Source organism: Cataglyphis hispanica, chromosome 4 (genome assembly GCF_021464435.1).
Source record: "Cataglyphis hispanica isolate Lineage 1 chromosome 4, ULB_Chis1_1.0, whole genome shotgun sequence".
Taxonomy (NCBI): Eukaryota; Metazoa; Arthropoda; class Insecta; order Hymenoptera; family Formicidae; genus Cataglyphis; species Cataglyphis hispanica.
The window spans coordinates 7,298,555-7,317,146 of NC_065957.1; the positions used below are offsets into that span (position 1 = coordinate 7,298,555).

The following is an 18,592-nucleotide window of genomic DNA, read 5'->3' on the forward strand; positions in this document are numbered from 1 at the left end:
TAGGGAAAATATGGAGCATTTAATTTATACTAGGATGGGAAATTTTGCGATTACCGGATAACACAATCTGGCAGCCCTGCATCGAATGTAGCTGATTTCTGTTTCACATACGCGTATTTGTTCGTCATTGTCGCGGATGACGTAATTCGCATGTACATCATGTTTTTCTTGTTATTATCATTAATATAAACATGCTATCCTTTTTTCGAAAGCTATCAATAGGCGGAAAAATAAAAGATGGTATACTGCCAGAAAGAATCATGGCAACGGCAGAGGATCTCTTGACAGCGAAGAATCAGAGCGATCTGACATTAAAGACAGATACCGAGTTAAAAGAATCTGTTTACGGCAAGTTGTTGCGCTCTATTTGCGTATTGTATCATACAACCTTTCGGAGTGTATTGTCCGATGTCAGAAAGATGGTGCGACATTGCAAATGACTTGTCCTTTTTTTTATTAAAACGATCGAGTATCGCTCGAAAAATATTTCTGGAAAACATATATTACACTAGAATATGCAGCTGTAGAAAAAGATTCTCTATCATTTAACAAATCAGTTCTTCCCATTTTTCAGATTTGCTAAGGACAATTAAGGATCCGGAGAAACCACAAACCTTGGAGCAACTGGATGTTGTCTATGAAGATTGCATAACTATTTGCCACAACACACCTGGAGGAGTCTCTGTAATTCGCGTGGAGTTTAATCCTACAGTGCCTCATTGCTCATTGGCAACTCTCATAGGATTGTGTATTCGTATTAAGTTGGAACGTCATTTGGTAGCATTGTTTAAATTAGATATTTATATCAAGGAGGGTGCACATTCCACTGAACAAGAAAGTACATATATTTATATTCTATGTTGTTCCAGCAGAAATATATATGCATTTGCCTTTAATATTGTGCATTAAATTACAGTTAACAAACAAATAAATGACAAGGAACGTATAGCAGCTGCAATGGAAAATCCAAACTTACGAGAACTAGTAGAGAAATGCATATTAGAAGAGGATTATTAGTATACATTGTATCGTATTCGCTATTGGATATTTTTTTAGAGTACAGTTTTAATCTGCATTATATTATGTAAATAAATAGTATATTTTATATGTATGATACAATTAATGAGCCCGACTTACAATTATAACAAAAAATTTTTCAAATGAAAAAAAACTACCTTGTAAATTAAGTCTTTTTTTATTTTGATAATATTGTGAATTTGTATCTCTGAGTAAACGTTATCGATAAAAAGATTTATATAATTCAAGAGAGTATACAGAATTTAATGTAAATGTGATGAAATTTTTTTTTTACATTAATCCAAATTAGACAAAATAAAATAAAGAAAGCCATACGAATCAACATGCTGATCAATAACAAGTTTCAATTTGTTTACAAGTAGTTTTATTTATTTTGTATCATTACAATATTTTTTAAATTTCTCCATAACTCTTGTTTTAATTAATTGAATTTTTACGATTTTAATTTATTTTTAAATTGAGTAATATAAATATAATAAATATTATTTATTATTGTATCACAATATGTATAAGGCCCAAGAAATACAATTTTAAATAATTAGATAATTTAAAGATAATTAGATAAGTTTGAAAGAACAATCTTTCAGAAAATATTCTTTCAATCATAATGTTTTTAATATCGAAATGAATGTTCCGAAGAGTGCATCAAATGTGATGTGCACGGACGTCTCACATGCAACATACGTCGTACATACAATGTATGGAACAATGAAATTATTGAGAAATTGGGTGACGTACGACACATTCGCAATTTATGACGCTGATTAAAACTGCCGCGTGCGGGCGTCAGAGTGTGTTTCTACCCATTTCTACCGCTTCTGCGGCGACTATATACCGGATCACATTCACGTCGCGTGGCGTCAGTCGAGTCCGATCGAGTCTCGGGTAGTCTCGAACTGCGAACAGCGCAGTTATTTTATACTTTTTCTTCTTATATTGCGTCGCATTCTTAAGAAAAAAATCACCGATACCTTTCTTTGAACACAAGTGATTAATTCATTTATAAAATCACCCACATTTCAGGTGCAAATCCAAAGAGTTTGTAAGTGTTATTATAAGCTAAATAAATAAGCAATACCTATCTAATTAAAATTTTTCAAAGTTAAATTTTTACATATAGTTGAAAATTTTAAAATCATCTTTTTTCCTTGTTTATTTAAATATTGCTAAGCTAATTTATAAGTATCATACATTTTTGTAAATCCACAATTTAACAATATACAAATAGGATAATGATAAAGCATTAAAATATTTTCAAAAATTAAATTTAAAAAATTTTACTTTCTCTCTCTCCCTCTTTTTTTAAGATAAACAATATATCTATTTCTCTTTTTTCAAGTGCAACATTATGATAGATCATCAACTAGTCAAGATGGGCTTCAATTTGTCTTCCTCGATTTTCATCGTCCTTTTGTTCAAGTCTCTTACGCACGGCTTGCCAATGCTAGAGGAAGAACTTTACGGTATGATAAATCAATATTACACATAAAAACAAATCAACATAAATTCTAAATATATTAATTTGATACTTATGTGTGATGTATCAAGAGAAATTTTGATTTGAAAATTATTATTTTCAAAAAAACTTCTCAAAACAAGTCAAAACAACTACATAAATTTATATGTCCAATTTTAACATAAGTTATAGTGTTTTTAAGTGAAGCAGGTTTGATCATCCTGAGAGCGATTAAATCTAATTTGCCATGAAGATATGTTTGACCGTAGATGGGTTTTGAATCTGATTAATATAAATAACACATTAATATTATAAATATAAAGAATTATCTGGATATTTTGATTGATTTGTTATTTTCAAAGCATAAAATTCTTTGCCATGAATCAATCAAATGCTTACTTGAAGTAGTATTTCATTGATTAATCTAGTAATCCAAGTATTGTAACCCAAGTAGTAAGTAACCCAAGGAGTTTTATGACATCATTAATCGATTTTAGAGCGATCAAATTTGCTTCATTCGAAAACGCTATTAGTTGTAAAAATTTCTTGTGTGTCCTTCCAGGAATAAAATATCACGAAAACAACTCATGTGTTCTAAATGATTAATAGGGCAATTTGAGATTCGCACTTAATGCGCTTATGCGATGAATATACGATAAATTAAGACAAGTCTCGCAAAATGCTTTAGCCGCTATTTTATGTGTCAATTTCGAAATTATGAGCCAAATGTTATGAGATAAACGTCAAAACGCAAAAGTGCGGGATAAAGCGATATCATAGCTAACATGCGCACTTTTTTATTTTTTTGCATCTTGTTTCCCGTTATATCATAGAAAAGATATGACTCATTCCTATCATGCTATCCGATAACACATACTTTTCGATAGTAATATAATAATATAAATGTACATAATATTGAAATCTATGATAAACAAAAATCGGATGATTATGCGTATGCATATCTATGTTTATTCGGCATATATATATATATATATATATATATATGTTTTTTCTTTATCATATACTAGAGTACTCGCATATAATTTTTTTAAATTCTGATGACAATTCTATGAGCCATCTCTTTCTTTAATCAAAAAAGCGAAGAGATCATCATCTTTTCGTTTTCTAAAACTTTCCCAATATATACATCGTTCTAATTAAATCTTAATTTAAAACTAAATTTAAAATTCACTCCTGTGTGAAATATAAAATACGTGATTTCACTATACATCTATTCCCCTCTATAATTTATTGTTACGAAAAATCGTTTTTTACCCGCACAATCCGTTTCTAATTGGAAAATATTATTATTCGATGTCTCAACAATTTCATTAAGAAGAACTCGACCACAAGTTCATCATAGAACATAATTGGTTGTAAAGAATCTATGAATCGTGCAATTATTAAAGTTCCGCGAAATATTTCTGGATTCCCATTAATGTTGCGGTGTCGTGACATTAACGCGGCTAACGCATCGGTTTGTTATTCCCCGCGGATGCCGAATGATGCTGTTACCACTACCAGTACCGCGCAAAATGTATATTAACGTGTACGTAATTAATTCAAGCAGGAGATCGACAAAAGTCGCACGCATCCGTAATTTTCCAGCGTTACATTATCGATTGATCTCGACCACTATGTAACTGCGCGATTATCTATCTCATGATAAAATCGTTGTGATGTGAAAATTGCTTAATTCAAAGAGATATGAAAGTATAATATTAAAGATAAAATTATATTTCTTTAACACCGTAGAAAATTTTTATTTTCTTTTTCATTTTCCAGATTTCTTTTATATAAAAATATATATATATATATTTTCCTAAAAAAAATTGATTTTATATAATCTGAATATTAGATTAAATATTTCCACATTTTGATTTTATACTAAATATTATTGAGATAAAAAAAGAAAAATGGAATACTTCCATATAATCAGGGAGATACGATACTTTAGTCCTTCCGATTTATTGTTAGGCATATTTCACACTGTGTCGAAAGAATGATTTTGTTATCATCTAAAAAAGTGGTATATAATTATGTGTGTGATAATCTTATATATGAGGAAAAAGTACTTTATAGGTCAGACTCGTTAACGCATGAGGAAAAATGCGGGCCGTCCGTCGATTAATTTCAACGACCCGAAACCGGGCTTTCCTTCGTGTTCTTCCCCCTTCTTCGCATTTACGTGCGATGCGTCAAGTATAATCTGATTCTAATTTACTTTCTTTAATTTCTAATTTACGTAGAAGGTAGTCACTGCAAGCTGGAGAACGGCAAGACGGGCGTGTGCAAGAAAATACACGAGTGCCCATCCAAATTACGAGAGGTGATAGAGGGTAAAAGGAGCTCAGATTCGATGGGGCGTTGCGGCTTCCAGGACTTCACGGAGATCGTCTGCTGCCAGTACAACATCACGGATAAGATAGGGCTTCGGCCAGCGGAGATAGGTATGATATTATCGTCTCATAGCTGGCAAAAAGCTGGATTTTTTTCGCTACGAGGAACAAAATAGAGCGATCTGAAAATTGAATACAGGATTGATAACACATTTAACTTACTTTGAAAGTATAAAAATTGATAGAAATAAAAAAGAATAAGTAATTAATTCATTAATTAGCTTACGCAAAAATGAATTTATCAAAGTAATTTACGGGAAATATAAGAAAGTAACATATATAATGATTGTTTTTAAATTTCGTGAATTAATTTACTTATCATGATATCGCGTTGAAGAGTTTTGTAGAAAATCGGACAATAAGAGATGCTTTTGTGTGTGCTGCGCAGAGATATTGTTTAACTTCATATCATTTTACTTCGCTCATCATCTAACATCTAACTTTATAGATTATTAAAACTGCTATTTTGCTAGAAGATGTGTGTGTAATTATTTGTAGTGATAATGAGATGAGCGATTGGGAAGGCGATCGGGAGGAAGATGAATCTGACAATTATACACATTCCTACGACTTTGCCGTCGATTAACATTCTATCTTTATTCGAGAACAGGTTTCTCGGCTTGTTGCCATAATTTCCAATAACTCTTATTCTCTTCATCGGAATAAGACGGAATTCTACGGAACGGGACTGTCCCCAAACTTTAATGTTGACATTTCTCATTATTACAAAGCAATAGTCTACCTTATCATTTTGAAATCGGCTTGATACTTGATACATATATATATCATCATTTAAGACCTTTATTTCCAAACCGCGGATATTTTATTAATGTTTATCACGTATATCATCACTTTAACGAGTATCATTAATACGCGTGCGTAAATCGCTTCCGAGAATTCGTTTAAATAATAAACGACCTTGAGGTAAAGAGACACGCGATGACGTAACGATCGTCACGGCTCACAGTTACGGCTACAGTTTTATACAATATCTAGACAGAATCGGTCTTGCCGATATAATCTTGCCATATAATCGGCCGATCGATCGTATTCTTTCGCGCGAAGACACTGTTCAATTTGCGATTGTAAATTTTCAGCATGCCGGCAATACGAGAACGAGATAGGAACAAGTAGCAAAAGAGCGATAGCGGACAACAATGTGGAATTTCACATATTCAGCGGCATGAGAGCCGAGCGTGGAGAATTCCCGTATATGGTCGCGCTGGGATACGAGAACGAAGACAAGGACGACAGCGAGAATTCGGACGCTATCGAGTACAACTGCGGCGGCACGTTAATCTCGTCGGAATATGTACTTACCGCCGCTCACTGCGTGAACAGCATGCAAGAGAAAGTACCGATAGAGGTAAGCAGCAGCGACGAGCTCCAAGTTCAAGGTCGTGATTTAGTCAAGGATTAACCCTCGAAACAGTCGCGTCCATTCGAGTGAGAGTGATTTCTCGTGTATCCTGTTATAAAAAAAAAAATGAAACATTAGTATAGAATCCTTATTTCATTCTTATAAACTAAGAGATGCTCAGCGAAATAAAAAACGCACTGAGAGACTCTCCTCTTATAGAATCTGTATCCGTTATAATATAAATACGATTTCTTTACAATATATCATAGTTTATAACAAAGATATCCTTGTTTGACATAAGTACGGAAAGATCTTTTTATAATTCTCTACGATGTGAGATACAAAGGTCAAGCGTGAATCTCTTTTGCTTCCTAGGTAAGGGTCGGCAGTGAGGATTTAAAGAGCGTGGGCGATGATGTGCAACGAATTCCCATAATCGACGTGATAACGCATCCGCGTTACAAGCGCAGCATGAATTATAACGACGTGGCCATCCTGAAATTAAAGACGCCTGTACGTATGACGAGTAACGTGAGGCCGATCTGCATCCAAACGAAGTCTCTCACCACTATGGATATGTCGACGAATGTATCGTTCATCGTGATCGGTTGGGGCGCTACCAGTTTCACCGATGACGGCAGCACCAAGTTGATGAAGACGCCGAGTCTCAGGTGCGAGAAAATAAAAAATACATAGTATTTTTTTTAATAAGAATTTTTAAGAAAGAGCATTTCCTCGAAAGCATGCTTACGAGAATTCTTTTAAAAATCTATTCTATTTCAAGCTAGCTTATTCATAGATGAACATAAATTTCAATTTATGTGTCATGTTAAAGTTACGTTATTAAATTGGTAAAAAATTTAAAAGATATCTGACAAAAAATATAATTTTACACATATCTTTTTTTTTTTATGCAAATACTGTATACGGTCATAGAATTTTCTTTAGTCTCGTAGATAGAGAGTCGTGCGCCAAGTCGTTCAACGGTTTCAGTAAATTACCTCGCGGCTTGGACGACAATATGATATGCGTATTGGACACCAACGTTACGAGAAGATCGGATGCTTGTCAAGGCGATAGCGGCGGGCCCCTGCTAATGTTCACCGGACCCAATCACAGCATTGTAGGAATCACAGCGTTCGGGCAAAGTTGCGGTGGATCCATACCGGGGGTTTACACAGCGGTATATTCCTATTTGGAGTGGATCGAAAGACAAGTCTGGCCGGAAATAAATGACGAACGATACAGATGAGTCATGAGTCACACAACTCAAGTTTTGAGTTTCACTCTCATTTATGTAACTCTCAAATCGACGACGCGATTTGGATATTTTTAATATCGTTCATAGTATCGTTACGAGAATCTAGTCTGATGCTATTGCATGAAAGAAATATAATATAGCATTCATTATGTTCTTCAATTTTCATCTCTCGTCTTACTTTTGTAATTTTAACGAGTTTTATACTTTTATATTTGTAACTTCATTTGACAGTAAATATGTCTTTCTCTATGTGTGTATGTGTCTTAATAAGATATTGTGAATATATTCTGTTGATTGTAGTTTTACTTTGAAAACCTTTCTGCGAAAACAAATTGACAACGTTCAAATCGTTCAATTGAATAACGGTTAATGGTGAGGAATTTTTTCCATAAATATAAAAATGACCGACAAGAAAGAAGAAGAGAAAAAGGAGGATGATGAGCGTCTCGAATATCTTTATAAGTATTTAGTTTTATCGAGAAAAATTAAACCCGACAAATGGATGAAGATGTTAACAAACGAGGAATACAAGGTGTAATATATATATTTCCCTCCTTAAATCTTAACCTTTAATCACTCGCGTGAATTAAATACAAATTTACATACGCCACGATTTGAGATGCGTTAAGGCAATACAATATACATTCCGTGATTATTAAATTTTTAACTGTAGTATACTATTAAAATAATTATCAGAAAATTAATCTCTATTAACCTAATAATGGCAACACTTTTTCTATGGCAAAATAATATAATATGATTAATAAATTATATTAGCGATTATATAGCGTTTGATAGTTTTATGTATTATATATATAAGTAGATATTAAATGTATTATATGTATATAATACTATACATAATTAACATAAAAATTGTTTTTATTTTAAATTATATTGCTATAATAAATAAATTTTTAATTTATTAAGGAGAAAATGGAAAGAAACGATATTTTCGAATAGTTTTCAAAATTTTCTTCCATCTGATGTTGAAACTTCGCATTTTTACGCAGAAGATAATTCGAGATTAATGATTGTTAAACTAATAAATTACTACTTACAAATGATTGTATTATTTGTATTCTAAATATGAAAATATATTAGGAGATGATCATGAAATTCTTTGACATGCCGTCGGAGATGATTCTGATAGTGCAACTGAGTGCGGCCGGTGTCTTGGTGCCGCATCTCGAGATACCAGTGACAGGCCGGGTAAAGGCGTCGTACTTTATAAAGAGAAGTCCTGCTAAGATCACACGGAAAAATTACAAGGACATTATTATACCCGGCGACATGGCGCCGAGACCCATCGACGAATTGTCCGTTTTGTTCGAGGAGGTAACGAATCATGTGCCCAAATTGTGTATTGTATGCATTTATAAAAAAAAAAGAGATTGACGTAAAATTCGATTTGCGCGAATATTCTGCCTAGGCTTATGTCCCGATATTGTCGAATCCGAAGAATCATAAGGGCTGGCCGCCCGTTATCGGCGAGGATACGAAGAAACACGTTTACGATTTCCGCAATATAATATGCCAGGTATACGAAGTCGTTTTTAGCCCTTAACCCGCGAGACGTAATCTATCCGTGTGACAGATATTGCCGTTCCCAAGTATACGTCCTTGTCCTCTCCTTAATATAAATAATATTCTCGTCTTCAAAAACTCTATGATATTCGGGCTGTAAATATGAAATTTTAAAGTGGAATAAAAATGTCTTTATTAGCTCTCTCGTTCCAGACTATTCTACTTTAGAAAAAAAGAAAATGTTCTCTTTCAGATCAAAGGTAAGATGACAGGACAGACGTTACTGCCGATGCCGATGGGCATCGAGCAGATATTCGAGGAGGAATGGAAAGCGCAGCGGAGCGGCGGCGCCGAGGTCGATGTTCGTTTAAAAAGCGATATAGAAAGAATAGTGACAAAATGGTGTTCGCAAATTAACGATGTACTCAACGAAGAGAGCACACGCGCCTTCCTCAACGCTAAACAGCCGCTACCGAGCGAGGGTATTATGCAACAGTATTTAAATCTCGCAAGATTTTCAGAGAAATTCTGCATATATTCAGTAAAACAGATTTTTTTTTTTTTTTTTGATAAAACATTTCATAGCCATTTCTTGAAATGCGATGCAAATTATACATCGATACATTATATTATATCATCAACTAAAAATGACACAATTTTTTTTCTCGCGTTATTTATTTATAATATATAATTCGGATAATTTTTACACAATTTTGAAATAAAAAAGAAATGTGATTTATATTTTCGATTTTTTCACGATTTTACTTGATTTTCAATAAAATTGAGAATTAAAGAAATTTTAATTACTAACCATATACTTTTAGAAATCGAGTTTTGGTCTCAACGACTTGAAAACGTCGAATCGATCTATAACCAGATGAAGGATCCTCGAGTAAAAAAGATGGCATCTATTTTGGAATTGACCAAGAGTCCCTACACACAATGTTTCAAGACTTTGTTGAAGGATGTTATGACTGGTTAGATCTTGCTAACGTTAACTGAACAATTGGTCAACAAGTATTAATTTGATATATTGATTAAATGGATATATAACGAATGGGTATTTTGTTCCTTTAACCACCATTATAACAAATTATTCCAAAAAAGCAGAATTTGCCGATTAAGAGATTTTCAGGCAAACAACTTTCAAATATAATTTCACGTTAACAAAAAACCACGTTATAATCTAGAAACGATTTTTATTCGTATTTTTAGCGGTGATTGAAGCGCGTGATGTATGTTCTTATTTGAAAGCGGTGGAACCTCATTTCGAAGACATACAAAATACCGAATTCAAAGATATACAGCCAAAATTAAAACCGCTGCTACATTGCGTATGCCTAATATGGTCGAACTCAAAATATTATTGCACTTCCACGCGGATAATCACATTGTTGTCCGAGATATCTAATTTGCTAATAACCGAGGTACGTAAAAAGGAAATAGTTATTTCAAATACCGAAGTGCTCAATAATCTAAATCCTGTACTAGAAACTTAATAACAGAAATTTAATTTAATTTTTTCAAAAAAGCTTTAATGTGTGTGTCATCCTTCACAAAGAATAGTAGAAACTTTTCATGTTGCGCTGCGATTTATTTAAATTTATTTAATCTATTGCCATCCTTTCGTCGAGAATTATTCAGAAAGATCTAAACAGACACGCGCATTCAATTAACATGTTAATGAGTTATATATATATATATATATTTCTTCTTTTTGTTTAAGAACTTAGATATGCCTACTGTATATAGCTAATCGCGCAGTTTCGTAGGCCACCAAATATTTGGATCAGAGTACCTTGTTCGCGGGCGACGTCGAGGATAAGTTGGAACAATTGGAGCAAGTGACAAGCATTATGACATATTACATAGAAATGTTCGAGATGTTTCGAGCAAAGTTGGATTTTTATTTCAAATCCCCGGCCGAGTCGATCCCATGGAATTTTGACGAAGAATTAGTACTCGGAAGAATAATAAATTTTCAGAAACGTCTGGCAGAGATAAAAGTTTGTGATTCATTTCTCAAAATTCAGTTGAGCAATTTTGCACGCATAGTCCAAGTATATCTCGTGTTATCTCGAACGAATGTGTATTAATTGATGCTAGAAATATTAGACATTTTCCTTTCAAACTAAAATCGATTATTCTGGATTTAATTTTATAGATCACTTCTCAAAAAAAATATATATTTATGTATAACAAGTTTTTTAAAGTACAAAAAAAATATATAATTTTTTATAACAAAAAAATCTAATCTAGAAATTCGAGAGATAAGTTGTGCATAATTTCAAAGAAAATAATTAATTATTCCATGCTATTCAGATATTGTTTGAGACTGCTCAAGAATATTTCAAGCTAGAAAAGGTGGAATTTACCGGTTTGAAAGGGAAAACATTGTGCTCGAGAATATACGATATCCATGAAAAGTTTGTCAAACTTTACGGTGAATTCGCCGAGTTGGAATACGATATTTTAATCCCGGAAGAAACACGATTCACCGATAGCGTCACTCTTTTTTTAGCAAAGGTAAGATAATACGAGCATAAATTTCAATACATTGCATATACTGCCCCTCATCTCTATGATTAGCGCTGTAAAGTAAAAATTTGTTTTCTTATTTGTCGCAGGTCGAAGAGTTTGATCGACAGATCGCGAATATATTCGATCAGACGTTCTCCGAATGTCACAATTTGGAAACTATGTTCAAAGTAATATGGATAATAGGCTCGATGGCCAATCGACCGATCATCATGACGCAATTATGGCACAATTATGAGAAATTGCTTCGAAGAATTCACAATCTTTTCGATGATATTAAAGTGCGCGCAATATGTGATATTTTATGTTCATGTTAATATTTAATATACAGTGATTAATGTAGATATAACATATGACTGCAACGCTTGGAAGTCTTGAATGGAAATGTGCCTATTTCAGATTATATTCGACAACACGTTCAAAGACCATGACGAGAACGAATGGATCGAGACCGATCAGTATTTTCCGCGTGTTGCCGGCGCTTTATGCACACTGATGCAATTGCGGAAAGAAATAGATTATCCGATGCAATGCTTGAAATCTGTCGATCATCCTCTAATATATCTGGGAATCGCGCGTGAAACCAAACTGAAGTACGAGCAACTGCAGGTAACATTTTGTTTTGACAACATCTAAGTTTTGAAAATGTGTTTTTTTTTTTCGACTTATTGGATCCCTATAACTCCTTAAGGAATTTATAATATTTTATATACTCGCACGACTCTCGCGATGAGAATTGCGTTAATAAAAGCATATCGTTATCCCATAAGTCACTTATGGATGCAATGGAGCACGAAATATTCTTGGACTGGACCCAAAAGCTGATCGATATAAGCAACGAGTATTTGTCGAAGAGTTTATTAACGATACGTGAGAACAAATTACTCAGTGTGAACTTCCATCCAGAGCTGACCGCACTCCTGCGCGAAATTCGTTATATGATCTTCATGGAGAGGCCAGACTTGCCTGAGGAAGCGCTTCGGCTCTACTACAGAACGCAATATTTTTTCGAGAGCACATACAATCTGAGTTTATTTACACAATGGTGAGTAAATATTTGGCTCGGAGATTCAAGATGACCCAAAAATCTCGTTTAAACGATAGGTACAATTGGATAAGAAATAACATTTTGCCTGAGGAAATGGTGATGGTGGGACACGAGATCGAAAGTATAGACAAATTAATAAGCATGGGTCAAGAAATGTATGATTGGAATTCTCCAGGTGAAAATCCTAATTTATATATAAGGAATTGTATGTAAGGAATTGTATGTAACATTATGAAAACATAACATTATATTATAAAAATGTAGAAGTGCCAGAATATATCAATAATTTGATGAATCCGATGCGAAAATTACATTCGCGGGTCTTTCGCGCGCAAGAAAACGTCGGCGCATTGCTGCGGATGATTTACTCGTGGGCGCTGTCGCCGATATTAGAGCGTAAGGATTTTAAAAGCGAGAATTTGCTCGCCTTGGGCGAACGCGATGAGAATTTTCAAAAGCGATACGATCAGATCGAGCGCGCCGTCAACGAACTAAATCAAGTCTTGGACAAAAATTACAAACTTTTCTTCGACTTGTTACCCGATCTTTGGTACGAGAGAAACGAGTTGGAGTTGGACGAAAGTAATTCATATTTGCCTGTTGTCTCTACAGCTAAATTGTTGTGAAACGAAACAAGCTTTCGAAAAATTTTAGAATATTTTTTCTTCAAATCTGTTTTTTTTTTTTTTTAATTCATTATATCCCATATCATAAATGCCATGGTTCTTTTATGTTAGCTATTTATTCAGAACCTTTAAAATTCCAAGATTTGGGTGAAATAAAATTATGACATATTCGAATACAGCGCAAATGGATATCGGGAAGCGAGATATAGAACTCGAAGAAAGAGCAGAGGACGTAGAAGAGTTACGAACTCCACCAAAATTAAGGTGTATATCAACTTTTTCTCAATATTGAAATACACAAATTTTGTTTTCATATCCATATAAGCAGTAATAAAATATAAAAATTGTTTGCACTTGTTGTGAAACATTTTTTATATATTGTCATAGAATTGAAGAAAGGGAAAGAACGCCCGTTGGTGATATGGAAGATGAAAAAGCTGAATTAATCGAAATATTTCAAACGGAGGAAGAAATCGCTGAGCGTATGATCAAATGGAAACCATATCTCACTTATATTGACGATCTGATGTCGAAAGCTCTGATCCAAGCCGCTTCTACCAGGTATTGAATTGTTATTCTTTGTATAAAGTTAATGCGTCATTTTCAAGTTAATCGATCATTAAATATTATCATAGTATCAATTTCGCATCTGTTGTGTAACTAAATTATTATTTCACTTTAGTAACAGTAAAATCAAACCGATCATTTTGATGGCATTTGATCGAGATTCTCTCCTCTTACAAAATATTTGAGAGATTAAAAATTATTAAAAAATAAAACTTAAAATTAACGTTTTCTATAAACTTAAAAATTACGTTTCAAGTTTTCATGTGATGTGCATATTTGCAGTATATGTTACCTGCTCGATGAAACTGATCCAGAGAGCAATGTGTCGCCTCTTTTCAAGATTCAGTTATTGCTCGAGGAGCCTCACATTGTCTTTCGTCCTGCGGTAGATCCGGATGATCCCGAAGGCTTTTATATGTTTTACGAGAAGTTGTTGCTTGATATTATGAGGATGGGAACTTTGATACCTCGCGTAGATCCCGACATCGCAATTGAACGAGAGCATTATGGAGTACGTCGTTGTATACAGGGTGCTCGGTAACAGGCGCAATATTCAGTGTTATCATCATAATATGAAATACAAAAAAAATTTTTTTTATTTACGTGAAAGAAAATAATTATTAAATAATGATGAAAAAAATAAAGACTTATATGCATAACAAAAAAAAAGTATTTTAGCAAATTGTTTATTTCAGAATAATAATTGTAGAGAAAATTTATTTTAACAAAATCTCACCTTTTTTGAGGAGGGCACATCTAAAACATTTAAATTGAAATGATTAATAATTAATTAAATAAAATATGATTAAAATATAGATCATTAAAACAAGAGAAAGTTATAATACATTTTTATTTTCAAAAAACTGAAAAAATTATATACTACTGTACGATCAATATAATTTTTCAGCTCATTGTCTATGTGATAATATGATTCTCCCATTACTAATCGCAATATAATATTTTAAGATCGATTTAGCGGAAGAAGAAAATATCGTTTTCATGCTTGAGGAAACATGTCATCGGATCAAATTGGGTTTAGTGCAAGGACAGGAATATATTGTCGTAAGATTTCCAAATATAATTCTGTTTTTATTTTATTTTCGACTTCAAATTTGAATCCCAAACATATTTTATTTGTCAGTTTTATTTGCGATAGTATATTATCTCAATAGTATCTAAATTTTTATTATTTCCAGTTAATATAAAAACAAATCTGCTTTCTAAAATAAGCAAACTTTCGATTTATTTATTTGAAAAAGTATTAAAGCGTTAAATCTGAGAAAGCATAAAATTAAAATAGTTTATTCATAAAAATTCCACTATTCCTTTAAACTACAGATCTTTGAGCCATTTTCCTGGTTATGGCTAGACGATAAGCAACAATACTTGAATTTGTTTTTACGTTTCGGCCGTGCTCTCACAAACGAAGAAAAAGAAATAGTGGCGCAGCAGCTAGAAAATTTATCGGAGCAATTAAAAGAGAAAAAGCCAGGATTGAACGATTTTAAAAGAGAGATTGATTACTTTACGGATCTTTACAAAAAATGTGACGAATTCGAAAATGAGAAAATTTTCTTGCGTTGGTTACGGTTAGATGTGAGATCCTTCAAGCAAGCTCTACTCAACACGATCTGCAAATGGACTAATTTATTTAAGACGTATCTCATCGACCACGTCAACAGCGAGTATGTGTATTGCTTACATGTCATTTTTGCCATATATTTGGAAAAGAAAACTGCTTTTTAAATACTCGCCTCTCTCTTCCTTTTCTTCTATAAAATTATAATTGATATTGCATAAGATATCAAATTGATATCCGGATAATGTATACATTGCAGGCTTAGAAATCTTAGTGAATTCTTAGCCAATGCTCTAAAGAAATTTACACAGCCGATCGAACCGGATGATTACGAAGATTTGTTAAACACTATATATTACCTAAAACAGGTTCGAGATCGACAATTTCAAATTGACGAAATGTGGGAGCCTATAAAGGTGCGAGTAAAGAATAAAATATTATGAAATCTCTTTGATTTTTATATGAAAAATTGAAAGATCTAGATTGTATTTTATTCATAATTCATAATTAATCAAATTTATGTAAAACGAAACAATAAATTGAAGAAATTAAAAATTACATGTTTTTTATCCTTCAAAGGATATTTTTCTCTAATAATCGCTCGTGTTCATTCGCAGGCTACTATAGATCTTCTCAAGCAATACGATGTGAAATTCGGTGAAGAAACGTATACTTGGCTGACAGAATTGCCGGAGCAATGGGCGACGGTCAAGAAATGGGCGGCGCAGGTGAAGCAGCTCGTGCAACCTTTGATGGCGCAACAAATTGATCTGCTGAAGAAGCGTTTTAATTATTACGATTTTAGACAACAACAGTATTTGACGCGATTCCGCGAGAACGTCGTATTTAAGTAAGACAGTTTTCTTTCTTATCTTTGTAAATAGATTTAGATACATGTATCACATATTTCTAATTCACTGTCTAGTTTCGATTGTACGAATGTGTACGAAAAATTAGACAAAATAAACGAAGAAATCATGAAGTTTGAAGAGGAGTTAAAGACATTGCACGATCAAGCGAATATATTCGAGCAGCCAATAACGGAATTTAAACAAATCAAGCTCGCCAGAAAAGAATTGAGATTTTTGAAGAATCTTTGGGATTATGTCCATATTGTTACGTCGAGTCTAGACGAATGGAAGACAACATTCTGGAAAAAAATAGATGTCGAAGGAATGGATCAAGAATGTAAAAAATTGATTCGGGAATTGAGACGTAAGTTTGGTTACTGATGCTTCTCCAATATCAAATATTCTTAGAATCCGGAAAATTCTGATTTTAATCGCATCTTCTCAGTCATATTTACATTATATGAGTCATACATAATTGTATAAAAAAATGAGATGTGTTTCATATTAATTTAGAATTAGATAAAGAGATACGAACTTGGGACTTGTACGCGCGGATAGAAGCGCAAGTGAGGAACATGATATCATCGCTAAGGGCAGTTTCGGAATTGCAAAATCCCGCTATCAGGGACAGACATTGGCAAGAACTTATGGCTGAAACACGAGTGAGTAAATAATGTCATTTAATGAGAATTTTATTGATAAAAAAGAAAATGGGAAAAAAAGAGAAAAGAAATATATAAGAGATAAGAAAAAATTAATATATTTTATAGGAAATTAATATATTCTATAGGAAAAAAATATATATTTCTTGTACATTCTATTTGTCTAGAGCAGATAATCCCATAACATCTAGTTCTATATATAATGTCATTTCTCTATATTTCCAATTATTTTATTAATCGATTGAAATATAACAACTTTAATTGATACCGCAGGTGAAATTCACTATGGACGATAAAACCACTTTGGAAGATCTGCTAAAATTAGAGCTTCATAAATATGAGGAGGAGGTTAAGAACACGGTGGATAAGGCGGTTAAAGAAATGAGCATGGAGAAAGTTCTCAAAGAACTGCACAACACATGGGACACTCTCGAATTCAGTAAAGAGCTGCACGAGCGTACGAAACTCAATGTCCTAAAAATAAGTGAAGGAATGATCGAGACGTTGGAAGAGAATCAGGTATACAGCCTATCAGATTTCTTCCTCAGCCATGATCGAGAGACGAAAAAGATCGCTGTCGCAGGTACAACTGCAAAATATGTTAGAGTCCAAATACGTCGCCTACTTCCTCGACGAAGTGACGGACTGGCAAAAGAAGCTCGACAATGCAGACGCCACGATCAACGCCTGGTTTGAAGTCCAACGAAGATGGATGTATCTGGAAAGTATTTTTATCGGCTCGGAAGATATAAGAAGTCAATTACCTGAGGAATCGAAACGCTTTGAAAAGATAGACAAGGACTTTAAGGTGATTTTAAGCTCCAATGAATCTTCTTTTACAAATTTAAAAAAAGATAAAGCTATGTGTATTTATATATACACATAGCTTTATCTTTATACACACATACACACATATGTATATATATATATATATATATATATATATATATAATATAATATAAGATTGTTTGCTTATCTCGATGATTTATACGATTTTTCGATTAAATAATACTGATTCGATATTCTCGGATTTCTTATCAAGGATCTATTGAAGGAAATGTTGACTAATTTGAATATAGTGAAGTCAATGAATAAACCAAAACTCTTAGAGCGCTTGGAGGAATTGGATAAACAATTGAACATTTGCGAGAAAGCACTGTTTGATTATCTGGAGACAAAAAGACTGGCCTATCCACGATTCTATTTTATCTCATCTGCAGATCTATTAGATATACTGAGCAATGGTAAAGTTTTCTCTCTTCGTCATAATAAAATGTAAAATTTATCTTATCGTTATTTATGCGCGCGCTTTATCGCAACAGGAAACAATCCCGAACTGGTTTGCAAGCATTTGCCTAAATTATACGACTCGTTAGCGAAGCTGCAGTGGATACTCGAAGGAGGAAGGCCGACGAAACTCGCCAACGGAATGGTAGCGAAGGACGGCGAGGAAATGGCCATGTATGGTACATGCGATTGCACAGGAAAGGTATAAAATTAACTTAATCTAAGATTTTTATTTTTCAGTAGTTTCTTTAAACAATGTTCACGGATTTTATTTTTTATCGGTTATTATTAATCGTGTGTATTAAATTTCCTTTTTTGAAATAACAATAACGTTAAGAATAAATCTTCGTACATCTTTTTTTCGTATTTAGACTTCATAGACCATAGTTCCGGCTT

The 18,592-nt window shown here is 33.3% G+C and overlaps 3 protein-coding genes across 4 annotated transcripts in view; all 3 read left to right on the forward strand.

The window, feature by feature from the left end:
* Positions 1-66: 66 nt before the first annotated feature.
* On the forward strand, positions 67-1,107 carry LOC126849257 (MIP18 family protein galla-1). Its single transcript, XM_050590937.1, has 3 exons — positions 67-348; positions 575-838; positions 917-1,107. The coding sequence occupies exons 1-3, from the start codon at positions 192-194 to the stop codon at positions 1,015-1,017; spliced, it is 522 nt and encodes a 173-aa protein (XP_050446894.1). The 5' UTR covers positions 67-191; the 3' UTR covers positions 1,018-1,107.
* A 590-nt stretch (positions 1,108-1,697) lies between these two features.
* LOC126849208 (serine protease persephone-like) lies at positions 1,698-7,806 on the forward strand. 2 transcript variants are annotated; one of them, XM_050590854.1, is made up of 6 exons: positions 1,698-2,080; positions 2,378-2,501; positions 4,744-4,944; positions 5,991-6,259; positions 6,629-6,924; positions 7,247-7,806. In XM_050590854.1, the coding sequence occupies exons 2-6, from the start codon at positions 2,387-2,389 to the stop codon at positions 7,503-7,505; spliced, it is 1,140 nt and encodes a 379-aa protein (XP_050446811.1). In that variant the 5' UTR covers positions 1,698-2,080; positions 2,378-2,386; the 3' UTR covers positions 7,506-7,806. The 2 variants fall into 2 exon arrangements, with proteins under 2 accessions (XP_050446811.1, XP_050446810.1); XM_050590853.1 differs by having other exon boundaries at positions 1,709-2,080; positions 7,202-7,806.
* Positions 7,807-7,895: 89 nt separating this feature from the next.
* LOC126849300 (dynein beta chain, ciliary-like) overlaps positions 7,896-18,592 on the forward strand; it is a 30,105-nt gene continuing 19,408 nt past the window's right edge. Inside the window, exons 1-26 of the mRNA XM_050590993.1 lie at positions 7,896-8,046; positions 8,616-8,849; positions 8,944-9,051; positions 9,292-9,520; positions 9,863-10,015; positions 10,254-10,465; positions 10,811-11,044; positions 11,349-11,564; positions 11,666-11,857; positions 11,976-12,185; positions 12,347-12,446; positions 12,590-12,799; positions 12,889-13,206; positions 13,430-13,514; positions 13,638-13,811; positions 14,100-14,328; positions 14,784-14,879; positions 15,156-15,502; positions 15,656-15,812; positions 16,014-16,246; positions 16,322-16,611; positions 16,761-16,909; positions 17,183-17,428; positions 17,493-17,717; positions 17,952-18,153; positions 18,232-18,398. Coding sequence (XP_050446950.1) covers positions 7,915-8,046; positions 8,616-8,849; positions 8,944-9,051; positions 9,292-9,520; positions 9,863-10,015; positions 10,254-10,465; positions 10,811-11,044; positions 11,349-11,564; positions 11,666-11,857; positions 11,976-12,185; positions 12,347-12,446; positions 12,590-12,799; positions 12,889-13,206; positions 13,430-13,514; positions 13,638-13,811; positions 14,100-14,328; positions 14,784-14,879; positions 15,156-15,502; positions 15,656-15,812; positions 16,014-16,246; positions 16,322-16,611; positions 16,761-16,909; positions 17,183-17,428; positions 17,493-17,717; positions 17,952-18,153; positions 18,232-18,398 — 5,148 coding nt within the window. The 5' untranslated portion in view covers positions 7,896-7,914. The remainder of the gene's footprint in view (positions 8,047-8,615; positions 8,850-8,943; positions 9,052-9,291; positions 9,521-9,862; positions 10,016-10,253; positions 10,466-10,810; positions 11,045-11,348; positions 11,565-11,665; positions 11,858-11,975; positions 12,186-12,346; positions 12,447-12,589; positions 12,800-12,888; positions 13,207-13,429; positions 13,515-13,637; positions 13,812-14,099; positions 14,329-14,783; positions 14,880-15,155; positions 15,503-15,655; positions 15,813-16,013; positions 16,247-16,321; positions 16,612-16,760; positions 16,910-17,182; positions 17,429-17,492; positions 17,718-17,951; positions 18,154-18,231; positions 18,399-18,592) is intronic.

What these genes read in the sequence shown, in the direction of transcription:
- LOC126849257 (XM_050590937.1), top strand. Translation starts at nt 192, where the DNA reads ATGCTATCCTTTTTTCGAAAGCTATCAATAGGCGGAAAAATAAAAGAT. An exon ending in GTTAAAAGAATCTGTTTACG is followed by an intron (nt 349 to 574) that starts GCAAGTTGTTGC and finishes CCCATTTTTCAG; the next exon opens with ATTTGCTAAGGACAATTAAG. An exon ending in ACATTCCACTGAACAAGAAA is followed by an intron (nt 839 to 916) that starts GTACATATATTT and finishes ATTAAATTACAG; the next exon opens with TTAACAAACAAATAAATGAC.
- LOC126849208 (XM_050590853.1), top strand. Translation starts at nt 2,387, where the DNA reads ATGATAGATCATCAACTAGTCAAGATGGGCTTCAATTTGTCTTCCTCG. An exon ending in GCTTCGGCCAGCGGAGATAG is followed by an intron (nt 4,945 to 5,990) that starts GTATGATATTAT and finishes GTAAATTTTCAG; the next exon opens with CATGCCGGCAATACGAGAAC. An exon ending in ATGAAGACGCCGAGTCTCAG is followed by an intron (nt 6,925 to 7,201) that starts GTGCGAGAAAAT and finishes AATTTTCTTTAG; the next exon opens with TCTCGTAGATAGAGAGTCGT.